Below are 13,665 nucleotides of genomic sequence, written 5' to 3'. Positions count from 1 at the left end.
TAGGCAACCTGGGGCCCTCCAGCTGTTGCAAAACTACAAGTCCCATCATGCCTCTGGGAGTAATTGTAACTGCCAGCCTTGCAATGCCTCATGGGAAATGTAGTTCCACAACAGCTGGAGGGCTACTGGTTGCGTACCCCTGCTCTGGAGGAACCCTGGCTGCGAAACCCCGCATTAAAGATTACACTAGATGTCACATGGATAGTATATACAAAAGATAAAGGCATTTAATTCTAATTGCATTGATTTTTCAATAATAACTTATAGTCAGGGCTGGCGCTACCTGTAGGCAAGGTAGGCGCTGGCCTAGAGCGCACATCAGTCAGGGGCGCTGCAACCTCGCTCAGTGCCAAGCAACACAGTCCCTCCACCACCCACTCACCCGCCTCCTGGCTCGCCCACTGCACATTCCCCGCCTGCTGCACATCCCCCGCTCACTGCAAGGCATCTCCGTCATGAATAGCAACCACCGGCCACTCTCTGTAGGCAGCGGAGGCTGGTGACATAATGGAACGCCCCTTTATGTTTCAATCAGCAGAGAACAAACACCTTGCGCCTGGAGTCTTCTTCCGGGGGTACATGCTCAGCCAGCCAGCATTCCAGAACTAGAGGGGTGTGTTTTACCTACTGACCAGTGAGAGAGAGCGTTTAGGAGACGTTCACGCCCACTCCTTTAGCCTAAAGGGTCGGGTGCTGCAAAGTTAAATGGCCCTGGAGCTACCTGTGGTTGTGTGTGCCACGTCTGCTGGAAGTGTCAGAGGGAGGATGTTGGGGGTGATGGTGCTTGCTGCTCGGCCGGCCTGTGCTGGGGGCGCCCCCTCATCCCCGAGACTGAAGTGCAGATCACAGTGCTGGAGAAGCCTTATATCTGCAAGAGGAGGACTAAGACTGGGAACATGCTGCTCCTAAACGCCTGTGGGTGCATAAACACATAGGCTAACATGTAGGGGTATAGTATACAAACAGTGCAGGGCCAAAAAGAATATAATAAATTATACATTACTGTGCATATATCCAGGGCTGGTGTTACCTATAGGTAGGGTAAGCGCCGGCCAAGAGCGCACATCAGTCGTGGGCGCCGCAGACTCGCTCAGTTCTAAAGTTGGGAGGTATGCGTGTGCATGGGCAGGGCAAAGGGTGTGGAGTCGGGGGTGGAGCCAAGGGGGGGGGGCTGCAGAATGAGGTTTCGTCTAGGGTGTCAAAAATCCTTGCACCAGCCCAGCTTGTAGTAAAGCAGTAGTCTCCAAACTGCGGCCCTTTGCTTGCTTTTATCCGGCCCTTGGGACACTATTTTATAGACTGATACTAACATTGGGGCATAATTCCTCCCACTGACACCAACGATGGGACACCATTCCTTCCAATGACACCAACGATGGGGGACGATTCCTCACAATGACACCAACAATGGGGCATAGTTTCTATCAATGACACCAACAATGGGGCCCAATGATATCAGTGATGGGGCACAATTCCTCTCAATTATACCAATGATGGGGCACTATTCCTTCCAATGACACCAACGATGGGGGACAATACCTCACAATCACACCAACAATGGGGCATAGTTTCTATCAATGACACCAACAATGGGGCCCAATGATATCAGTGATGGGGCACAATTCCTCTCAATTATACCAATGATGGGGCACTATTCCTTCCAATGACACCAACGATGGGGGATAATACCTCACAATGACACCAACAATGGGGCATAGTTTCTATCGCTGATACCAACAATGGGGCTCATTGACATCAGTGATGGGGCACAAATCCTCTCAATTATACCAATGATGGGGCACTATCCCTCCCTATGACACCAACGATGGGGCACAATTCCTTCCAATGACACCAGCGATGGTGCTCGATTTCTCTCAATGACACCAACAATGAGGCCCAATGACACCAATGATAAAGCACAATTACTCCCATTGAAACAAACAACGGGGCATTATTTTTTCACAGTGATTTCGGGACCTTTTCACTGACCACAGTCCGGACCCTCGTAAAGTCTGAAGGACAGTAAACTAGTCCTTTGTTTAGAAAGTTTGGAGACCCCTGTAGTAAAGTACTTTACATTTTCAGGAATTAGTAGGTTTGGATTAATTGATAATAAAGGGATTTTTCTCTATGTTCTAAGCGCAAAAAACCCTCTTACCGCTGACCAATGCTAAAAATAGGATTTTTTACTTGGACGTCAGTGATCACCGTTTTTTTTTTTTTGCAAGTGCAAAATACGACTCTATTTTGTTGCAGTACTTAGAAGTGCTCTGCCTTTTTTGGCACAACACAATTCCAAATGGAAAATAGATTGAAGGCTGAGCTTATTCGAGTACTTCAGAAAATCGTCACTGGTCTGTATGTGGAAGAATTTTCAAAATAATAGCTGACAGTGGGAAAGCCCCTTTACACAGCTTGAATTCATTTAGGTTACAATGTAGCGAAAAGTACAGTTAAAGTGGACCTTTACACCCCCAGAACACAAAAGTACATGGTGTATGAAGCACTGCATGAGCATACATAAACACCATAAAAGTAATTGGTGCAATAAAAACATTTTGGTAAACTTACAATTTGTTAATTCCTGGTTTCCCCGAGACCCTGGTGACGTAGCCCCCACCCCACAAGTGCTCCCTTGGAGGGCTACATCGCCAGCAAAATTTTGCATGAACTCTCACATGGGCCGTATGAGATGTGGGGTGTTTTGTTATTGTTCAATAACAAGCAGCCCCATATCTTGTACCGCACATAAGTGAGAAGAGTCGAGATGCCATTGTTCGGCCGACAATACAACAAGGAAGAAGAAGCTGCCAATGGCACCTTCTTTTGAAAATAAGATACAAGGAGGAGAAAGAGCAGCACATTAGCATAAGGCGACACAATATAGGAGGAGCTAAGCAATTGCTTTTAGATTAGTATATTTAAATTTTTATAGCACAATAATTATTATCAGATGAGGGGGAAGACCACTTTAAAATGACCCATGACTCTTCTTTCTATCTGTTAAAGTTTACAGATCCCTTTATCATGTCACAATGCTCGAGCAATCCTTGGACAGCAGCAGGTACATTTTTCCGGGTACTGCTTAGGTATAATTAGCATTTGTAAATGTTTCTGTAACATAGCAAATCCTTAATTTTTTAGTTCAGGTCCACTTGGCTACCCACCAATGACTTCCTTAATATAGAGCCATTCAGCACCAATAAGTGTATCACTTTGCTAGCTTCTGAGGAAGTCAGATGTCAGGGGGAGGGGTGACCCCATTGAGGCACCAGGCAGCAGAGCGAATGCACAGGTGGTTTGCATGCAGGGCCATCTTTAAGGCAGGGCAAAAGGGGCAGCTGCCCTGGGCCCCATCATTGTTGTGGGGCCCAAAGCAGCTGCCTCATACTTGCCAACTATCCCACTTTCAGTTCCCTTGCCCCTTGGAGTTTTAGTCCTGTGCTGTTTCCCCGATATCTCAGTGTGAAGTTCTGCTACTAATGCTCCCCATCTCTGCCCTATTGCCGTGTACAGACTCACCTGCAGACTCTGTGTTTACATGTAAATAACCTGCATTGATATGTAAATAGTTTGCATTAATTTGTAAATAGCCGCAGACCAACACCATTGATATGTAAATCATGCCCCCCCCTGAGGTTATATCCACCATCACGTCTGCTGAATGCTGGGGTGGTAAAGGGGCATGCTTGAAAGTCTTAAAAGTCCTGCCTGTGGTCATTAATCATACCACCAGCCTGTTCTGGAAAGGTAAGCAAATTGCCCCTTACTTTGGTGGTCAGTGTAAATCCCCATTACATTGGTGGTCAGTGTAAATCCCCGTTACATCGATGGTCAGTGTAAATCCCAATTACATTGGTGGTCAGTGTAAATCCACATTACATTGGTGGTCAGTGTAAATCCCCATTACATCGGTGGCCAGTGTAGAAACTCCTCTTTATATTGGTAATCGGTAAAAAAATTCAGACTTACATTTGTGGTTAGTTTAGAATTCTCCCTTACATTTGTGTTCCATGTAGAAGCCCTATTTAAATTGGTGGTGAGTGTAAATCCCCCCTTACATTAGTGGCCAGTGTAGAAATCCCATTTTATTGGTTGTTAATGTAAAATACCCCAATACATTGGTTGCCAGTGTAAATTCTTCCCAACATTGGTGATCAGTGTACATTTTCCTTTACATTGGTGATAAGTGCAGAATTGCCCTTACACTGGTAGTCGGTGTAAATCCCCCTTTACATTGGTGCTCAGTGTAGAAGTGTCACCTTACATTGGTGGTCAGTACAAATCTCCTCAACAATGGTTGTCAGTGTAAATTCCCCCTTACATGGAGGTCATTGTATATTCCCCCTTACACTGGCGGTTGGTGCAAATGCTCCTATTACATTGGTGTCAGTGTAGAAATCCCTCTCTATATTGGTGGGTGGCGTAAAATCCCCTGTTACATGGTGGTCAGTGTAAATTCCCCTCACATTGGTGGTCAGTGTAAATCCCCCCTCACATTGGTGGTCATTGTAAACCCCCAATTACATTGGTGCTCAGTGTAGAATTCCCCACTATATACTTGTCAAATATTTCCAGCTTTGCTGTACATGATTCAGATTTTGCCACAGTGTACTGCCTCCTAACCAATCCCATCCCCCCCACCGCTGCCACTGATCCTATCAACCCTTCAGCATTTCCACTGATCACCGCCCTCCCCTCAGCATCGCCACTGGTCACCGGAGTCCTTGGGGTTTTCTGCCTATTGATGGGTCCCCTCACCTCCCCAGTCCATGGTGTGCAGGCAGTGAGGAGATGATGTGCTGTAACCTTTAGCAATCAACGAGTGAGCAGTATTGATGTACAGTAATCTCTAGCAACCAATCATTGAGCGGTAAGGAAATGCAGGACCCTCTTGCAACCAATCAGTGAGCAGTAATAATGTACAGAAACTTCAAGCAATCAATTAGCGAGTGCTAAGGGTGTCCAGTAACCTCTAGCAACCAATCAGTGAGCAGTATTGATGTACAGTAATCTCTAGCAACCAATCAACAAGAAGAAGTCATGTGCTGTAACCTCTAGCAAATAATCAGCGAGCCATAATGTGTGCTGTAACCTCTAGCAGCCAGTCAGTGAGTGGCAATGATACGCTGTAACCTCTAGCAACCAATCGCAATCGCTGCCTAACCTGATTCAGAAAAAAGAAAATGTTTGCCCAGGGTCCAATTAATATTAAAGACGGCCCTGTTTGCATGCATGCGGTATATATTAATTTTGATGTGAGGACCAGTTTGAGGTTAATAAATTATTTTACACACACGGAGAGCATTAGATTTCGTTTTTTTTAGGAATTGTCATGCAGTACCTAATTTTGGAGAAGGCTGCAGCACTTCGCAGTGGAGATGCCTTCCCAGAGGGAGGATTCGGTTTCCGACATCCCAGAAAGGGGATGAGACTGAGGGACAAGATACAACATTTACAGTATGTTACAAGTGATCTTGACCTTCTATATTCATAGGGGTCAATACCTGATGGTGAGCCCATATTATTACATGTATGTTCACATTTGGTATTTTGGTACTGATGGAGAAATACTTAAAGACATCAACCTGTTGAACATTAATGATGGACACTTTAAATACTGTGGACTTTTGAGTTAATAATTGCACAGATCTATTGTATAATAATACACGTTTTTTTGGGTTGCGAGTCACTTTGAGGGATCACTTTGGTGGAGTGATATTTAGGGCAATATATTCACTATTTTGTCAAGTGATTATGTTATGAGGATTTTTTTTAAATATAGCCTTCTTACATTATTGTTTGTATAAGGTGTTAGAGTTTTAGTAATTTACATTTACTAGGAGAAGAGGAGTGCTGCACTGTTTTTTGTTTTGTTTTTTGTTTTTTATCTTAGAGTTTGTGATGGCTAAATTGCAGTTTTTCTCCTGACTTCCTGTTTGGTTAAACCGCCGTCTCTATGACAGTAAAATTTGAAGGGAAAATCTCCCTAACAGCACCAAATAACAGTAAAACTCGAAAGTAGTTTCGCTACTTGTGCAGCATATTCATTAGACACACATTTTTTTTCTAAAAACTTCAATATTTTTTCCCAAAATGTATTAAAAATGAATAGATCCATATAAAAACATTTGCCATAAATGACTCAAATACCTATGGTCCTGTATTATAGCGGTGTGATATAGATCAATCTCGACATGTTTCGCCCTCACGGGCTTCTTCAGGGTATACACAAGCTGCTGACAATCAGAAATTGTTTGGTTTGGCATCTTTGTCCATCTATTAAACATGGCCCTGGCTTCAGGCAATCCGTGGCTGTTCACAGGGTAAGCTTGGTAAAATCGGCAATATTGAGCATGCATGCATATGTTGATGATTGTTTATTTTGGTGTTATATAGAATGCTTACATTGTTTTTTTATCCTATAGTAATTTCTGATTATCAGCGGCTTGTGTATCCCCTAAAGAAGCCCTTGAGGGCGAAACATGTGGGGATTGATCTATATTACACAGCTATAATAAATGACTATATGTATTTGGATCATTTATGGCAAATGCTTTTATACGGATATATTAATTTGTAATACGTTTTTGAATAAATATTGAAATTTTTAAGAAAAAATGTGTGTCTTATGAATTTTCCGCACCGGTAAGATTCCATAAAATTATTTTTCTCTCGATATATCAAAGGATGCTGTGCTATAACTGAATGGTGATCCATCCACATAAATATAGACTCGTTTTAATACTTCTCCACCCTATCCAAACCAAACAAAAAAAATAAATAAATAAAAATATATATATATATATATATATATATATATATATATATATATATATATATATATATAATTTTTTTTTTTTTTTTTGGGCTAGATTTACACTCCTCTAAAGAAATCTCTTGGTCCAGTTTTCTAATAAAATGTCCATTTCAAAGTTGTCCATGTTTTGCCTATATTGTCTGATTTAAGAAGAGCAAATATCATAAAGTGTCCTGTACTTTATTAGTTGTACATTTTCAATACAACTCTTTATACATGGCTATGAAGAAGGATAAAAACTCCATATGTGTGATAATAACATTTATGTATTTTATCTACTGCAAAAGGATAAATGTTGTATCATTGGGTGAAATAAGTGTTTTCCATTCAGATATCTATATTTTAGAAGAAATATGTTTTTGTCGTACAAGTGACCCATCAATCTCATTTACAGAGGAGCAACCTATAGAAAAGAAAGAAAAAAAAAGAAGATGTTTTGTGTTACATATTTAGAAATAAAAATATTAAATAAATAAATGGGTTTCCTTCATGAGCTGAGAACTGATGTCTTCTTTGAGACCACAAACAATACAGTGGGTATAGAAAATAATTGCCCCGCCCTTTAAAAAAATCATATTTTGTTGCTTTGCAGCCTGAAATGAAGACAGACACAGTTTTTGTTTTATCCAGCTGTATCTACTCAGTGCAACTAATAACATCCAAGTGAAAGATATAACGCCAATATGTCAGAAAAAAAAGAAGAAAAATATGAAAACAGAATCACTGAGTTGGAAAAGGGATCACCCCTTCCTAAAAATGACTTGTACACTCAATCAGGCGTAGCTAATCACCTTCTCAATGGCACACAAAGCCATTTGACTTTCAACTGTGATCAGCTGTGGTCATTTTGATTAGCTCAGCATGAAAAGAGCTTTCCTAGAGCATTTTAGTCCCTGGTAATGCAACTGAAGCAAACAATCAACTATGGGTGGCATGGCACTGTCACCGGGATCTCCGGGATAAAGTTGTGGACAGGCACAAGTCAGGAGATGGATACAAAAAAAGTCAAAGGCTTTATATCTTTCATTTGGATGTTATTATAAGTTGCACTGGGTAAAAACAGCTGAATAAAACCAAAACTGTGTCTGTCGTCATTTCAGGCTTGAGCCAGAGTGTGCTGGGAATGCACATTGAGCTGCGCATGCAATAGAGCCGGGGTGTGCTGGTAATGCACATTGAGCTGCGCATGCAAGCAGGCAGGTAAGCATGTGTTATTGCAGAAGAGACATAGCATGTCACAGCTGCTCACAGTTTTTTGCAAGTTAGGTTTAGTTGCACTTTAGGCTGCTTTTACACTGCTCCGTTGCAAAAACGTGGTTAAAATGCATATGTTTTTTTTTTTTTTTCATGCTCTTCCAGTGTTTCTTTTTTTGGTGCCCTATTACCCAGCATACACCTGTGAAACTTTGATATGTGACTGACAAATGCACCAAAAAAATGCAACCACGTCGCGTTTTTGATGAATTTTTTATGTGTTTTCAATGCATTTCAATGAGGAGGTGCGTTTTTGGTGTGATTTTAAACATGCACCAAAATAACAGCATGCAGCACTTTTAAGAACGCAACGGACCTGCAACTGACTGGTGTGAAGAGTTCCATAGGATTGAATGGTCATGCATTTTTCTTCTGCTTTTTGTAATGCAAAAACAGAAGAATAACTCAGCAGTCTGAAAGCAGCATTAACATCAAGACACTCATTTTCACACTGCTCCCTTGCAAAAACACGGTAAAATTGCATATGTGTTTTTGCCACGTTTTTGATGCGTTTATGTTGAGTTTTCTGGTTGCCTGCACCTGTAAATAATGGACATGTGACTCAAAAAAGGCACCAAGGTGAACGCGGTGCATTTTTTGATGCGCTTTTGCCATGTTTTCCATTAATTTCAATGTGTTTTTAGCGTGGTTTTGAAAACCTCACCAAGGATACAGCATGTGGGACTTTTTAAAATGCACCGCACCCACAGGGCAATGGTGTGAAGAGACCAATAGAATTTAAAAGAGATTGCGATTTTGATGCATTTTTAGCATGGATAAAACTTAGCAAAAATGCATCAGCGTGAAAGCAGCCTTAATATATACATTTATATAATATATACATGCACAATGAATAGATATACAGTATGAATAAATATATAACATAATAATAATAAAAATTAAATATATACAGTGCCTTGAAAAAGTATTCATACCCCATTGACATATTCCACATTTTCTCATGTTACAACCAAAAAACGTAAATGTATTTTATTGGGATTTTATGTGATAGACCAACACAAAGTGGCACATAATTGTGAAGTGGAAGGAAAATGATAAATGATTTTTCCAATTTTTTTTTACAAATAAACATGTGAACAGTGTGACGTACATTTGTATTCAGCCCCCTTTACTCTGATACCCCCTAACTAAAATCTAGTGGAACCAATTGCCTTCAGAAGTCACCTAAGTAGTAAATAGAGTCCACTTGTGTGTAATTGAATCTCCGTATAAATACAGTTGTTCTGTGAAGCCCTCAGAGGTTTGTTAGAGAACCTTAGTGAACAAACAGCATCATGAAAGCCAAGGAACACACCAGACAGGCCAGGGATAAAGTTGTGGAGAAGTATAAAGCAGGGTTAGGTTATAAAAAAAATATCCCAAGCTTTGAACATCTCACGGAGCTCTGTTCAATCCATCATCCGAAAATGGAAAGAGTATGGCACAACTGCAAACCTACCAAGACATGACCGTCCACCTAAACTGACCAGCCGGGCAAAGAGAACATTCATCAGAGAAGCAGCCAAGAGGCCCATGGTAACTCTGGAGGAGCTGCAGAGATCCACAGCTCAGGTGGGAGAATCTGTCCACAGGACAACTATTAGTAGTGCTCTCCACAAATCTGACCTTTATGGAAGAGTGACAAGAAGAAAGACATTGGTGAAAGAAAGTCATAAGAAGTCCTTTTTACAGTTTGTGCCATGTGGGGGACACAGAACACATGTGGAAGAAGGCGCTCTGGTCAGATGAGACCAAAATTTATCTTTTTGGTCTAAAATCAAAACGCTGTGTGGTGGAAAACTAACACTACACATGACCCTGAACACACCATCCCCACTGTGAAACATGGTGGTGGCAGCATCATGTTGTGGAGATGCTTTTCTTCAGCAGGGACAGGGAAGCTGGTCAGAGTTGATGGGAAGATGGATGGAGCCAAATACAGGGTGATCTTAGAAGAAAACCTGTTAGAATCTGCAGAAGACTTGAGACTGGGGCAGAGGTTCACCTTCCAGCAGGACAACGACCCGAAACATACAGCCAGAGCTACAATGGAATGGTTTAGATCAAAGCATATTCATTTGTTAAAACAAGAAAATAGAAAGGAGAGGGCGCACCGGCCTTGTGCATTATCCTTTAACAAGGTTATTTAAAAGAACACGTAATAAAACTACTCACAAAGATCGATGAAAATCAAGCTTAAGATAGTCTTTGACTTGTGACAATCTGTCCACTTGTCACAAGTCAAAGACTATCTTAAGCGTGATTTTCATCTATCTTTGTGAGTAGTTTTATTACGTGTTCTTTTAAATAAACATGTTAAAGGATATTGCACAAGGCCGGTGCGCCCTCTCTTTTCTGTTTTCTTGTTTGATCGCCAGGATATCCCTATCCTTGAGGGCAGCAAGGCTGAAAGTTACCGTCCATCCTGAACTTTGAACTGTCGGGCTAACACATTTATGCGCAAGAGTTTTTGTTCTGTTGTATTGGAGATTCATTTGTGAGAATGGCCCAGTCAAAGTCCAGAACTAATTCTAATTGAAAATCTGTGGCAAGACTTGAAAATTGCTGTTCACAGACGCTCTCCATCCAATCTGACAGAGCTTGAGCTATTTTGCAAAGAAGAATGGGGCAAAAATGTCCCTCTCTAGATGTTCAAAGCTGTTAGAGACATCTCCAAAAAGACTTGCAGCTGTAATTGCAGAGAAAGGGGGTTCTACGAAGTATTGACTCAGGGGGGCGCCATACAAATGCCCCCCACACTTTTCACATATTTATTTGTAAAAAAATTGGAAAAACCATTTATCATTTTCCTTCCACTTCACAATTATGTGCCACTTTGTGTTGGTCTATCACATAAAATTCCAATAAAATAAATTTATGTTTTTGTTCGTAACATGACAAAATGTGGAAAATTTCAAGGGGTGTGAATACTTTTTCAAGGCACTGTATATATATATATAAAAAAAGTCCAAGAGGTTGCTGCACTTAAAAACTTATTTGCTTTATTTCACAATATCTTCAGGAGAGATTTACAAAGCAAGTATAATAATAATCCTAATCTCAGGAAGGGCATAAACTGACTAGCCCGAAACGTAATCCATCCATCCATCCATATCTGAATCTACTCATATCTGAAACTGTGTAGGCATTTGTTGCCTTTTGATATTGCTTGAAAGGATTATACTTGCTTTGTAAATCTCTCCTGAAGATATTGTGAAATAAAGCAAAGAAGTTTTTAAGTGCAGCAACCTCTTCTACTTTTTTTCTATATACAAGGTCAGTGGGAAGACCTGATTGCTGGCACTAATCTGTAAGCAGAGTGCGGTTCTCCTCTACAAGTGAATATATATAAATATATATATATATATATATATATATATATATATATATATATACCTGTGTGTGTATATATATATATATATATATATATATATATCCACAATAAATGAATGTACAGTATAAATAAATATATATAACTGTAGTACTATAAATATAATACTATAAATAAATATTTAATACCATAATAATAAATATTAGATATATAATAAATTGTGTATACATAATAGATATAAATCTTGCAAACATAAAATAGAAATAACTGACCACAAACCACCTTTCATTATAATGTATTGCAGAAACATTGATTCCCAGTATTTAGTCTCTGAATTATCAACAATATAAAATTCACACTTTTCTGCAGTGTTAATCAGTGTTAAGCTCTAGTAAGAAGATAAGCCCTCGCTTTAGGTAATTTACAAAAAAAAAAAAAAAAAAGGAATGGTAGATTAATGAATAGCTGGGATACACAATTGTTTATAAGCGGCCTCGTCTTTGATGAGATTGAAAAATAACATCAAAGAATTAGCTTTTAATGGACAGATTAAAACTATAAAAACAAAATAAAAAGAAAAGTTTGATGTGTGAATTGTTTAGCATGTCAATCATCACTTGAACATTTTGGTTCGGGGTGAAATTTCTCCATGAAAGGTGTCAGGGAAGCCTGACACCTATGCCGCAAATCCACTTTTAATTAACCGATTAAATTATATAAGCTTTTAAAGTATTACACCTAAATTGCCTATTCCAGTCACTGCATGAAGGTATTTAAAACTAATTAGGATAAAGCTCTTATAAAAAAGCGTTTGGGACCTAATGTTATATTACATTGAGTGGAATTTTTTTTTTTACAAGACAAGCAGTACGATGTGTCTAAAAGTAAAACTTTAGGCTCACAGCTAAATATTAAATTACAATACATATTTAAACTGTTTTACGTGTCAAAAGACTTGTAGTTTTGTTAGCAGTCAGCTTTATTGTACTTCCAACAATAGAGAGGCAGCATTTCCAGCATTTAGTAACTTACGCAGCTTGTCCACAGCAATAAAACATAGGATACAAAAATAAACCCTTGGCTTTCTTTCTCTAGCTACACACCAAAATTCACTTTCTAGTAGGGAAATAGACCTTGTGCCCTGATCCCACAAAAAAGTAGTGGTACTTGCAAAGCTGCCACCATATGGGTGTCTCTCTATGTCACAGGTGTGAAACACAACGCCCGCGGGCCGAATCCGGCCCTCCAGGCCATTTCATGTGGTCCTCACACCTCTCCTGCAGCTGCAGGAGAGCTCCAGCCCTCCTCTGGTCCTCCTTCAGACCCCTACTTTCTGCTTTCAAGCAATGCATCCAGCTTCTTCCCAGCAGCAGCATAAGGAAAGGGGGGTGCACTGTAATGTTAGGGAGAGTAGGGGACTCAACTTCTGATGGTGGGGTGGCTCTTGATATTTAATTTAAGGGGAGGGGATGCGCTGAAAATCTAATATTACAGATACAACCGGCCCTTTTGAGCACAATCATAATGCTAATGCGGCCCACGATGAAATTGAGTTTGACACCCCTGCTCTATGTGGTAGCAAGCTGACTTTCTCAAGGTTTGCAAGACTTTGAAATAGACTCTTGTGGCAGATGTTCTCCTTTTTCAAACAGAATCAATAAAGAGCTTACAACAGCCTCTGTGCACTAGTACTGTGAAGTTGGCCATAGACCCATAGATTCATTTCATTCAGTCTGTTGGCTGAACAAAAAATAGAACAGATTCCTCCATGCGCACTAATAGTGCAGATCAACAAATTCTCCCTGCCGAGCTGTTGTGTTCTGAACAAAGGTGCTGGGTTGCTACCGATATCTACCTAATATCACCACATGGCCATATTTGGATAATGTCATTGACAAGATATGGCCATGTGGCAAAGTTAGATCAATGATGCCCTGGCCATGGCTGATTGGGTGCTGATTTGGCAAGAGTGACAGCTTGCTTCGGTGTACAATCTGAAGTACGTTTGGACTAAACCCATGCTTGTTCCTTGAAGGTTTGGGGATACACCAGAAGCCCCAGGATCTCCAGTGTTTATCTGCACCAAATCCAACAAGCAAACCAAAACTGGCAACCAGTCAGATCATTTTATAACTAGCTGTGAAAGTAACATGTACATGGGCAGGGGAGTGGAGGTCTTGTGGTTCTTTCTCTTAAAATTGTTGGCTAATTCTTTTACCTTCCAGCAATACTCTGCTTCCCCGATCATATCTAAATTGTT

The 13,665-nt window shown here is 40.3% G+C and overlaps 1 protein-coding gene across 1 annotated transcript in view; it reads right to left on the bottom strand.

Annotated features, from left to right (window-relative positions):
- Positions 1 to 7,066: 7,066 nt before the first annotated feature.
- The window catches only part of HAO1 (hydroxyacid oxidase 1), a 45,584-nt gene continuing 38,985 nt past the window's right edge, over positions 7,067 to 13,665 (bottom strand). Inside the window, exon 8 of the mRNA XM_073628623.1 lies at positions 7,067 to 7,223. Coding sequence (XP_073484724.1) covers positions 7,156 to 7,223 — 68 coding nt within the window. The 3' untranslated portion in view covers positions 7,067 to 7,155. The remainder of the gene's footprint in view (positions 7,224 to 13,665) is intronic.

Source organism: Aquarana catesbeiana, linkage group LG04 (assembly GCF_042186555.1).
Source record: "Aquarana catesbeiana isolate 2022-GZ linkage group LG04, ASM4218655v1, whole genome shotgun sequence".
In the NCBI taxonomy this organism is placed as follows: domain Eukaryota; kingdom Metazoa; phylum Chordata; class Amphibia; order Anura; family Ranidae; genus Aquarana; species Aquarana catesbeiana.
Note: the sequence above shows the minus strand (reverse complement) of the source record. Positions and strands in the feature narration are given on the sequence as shown.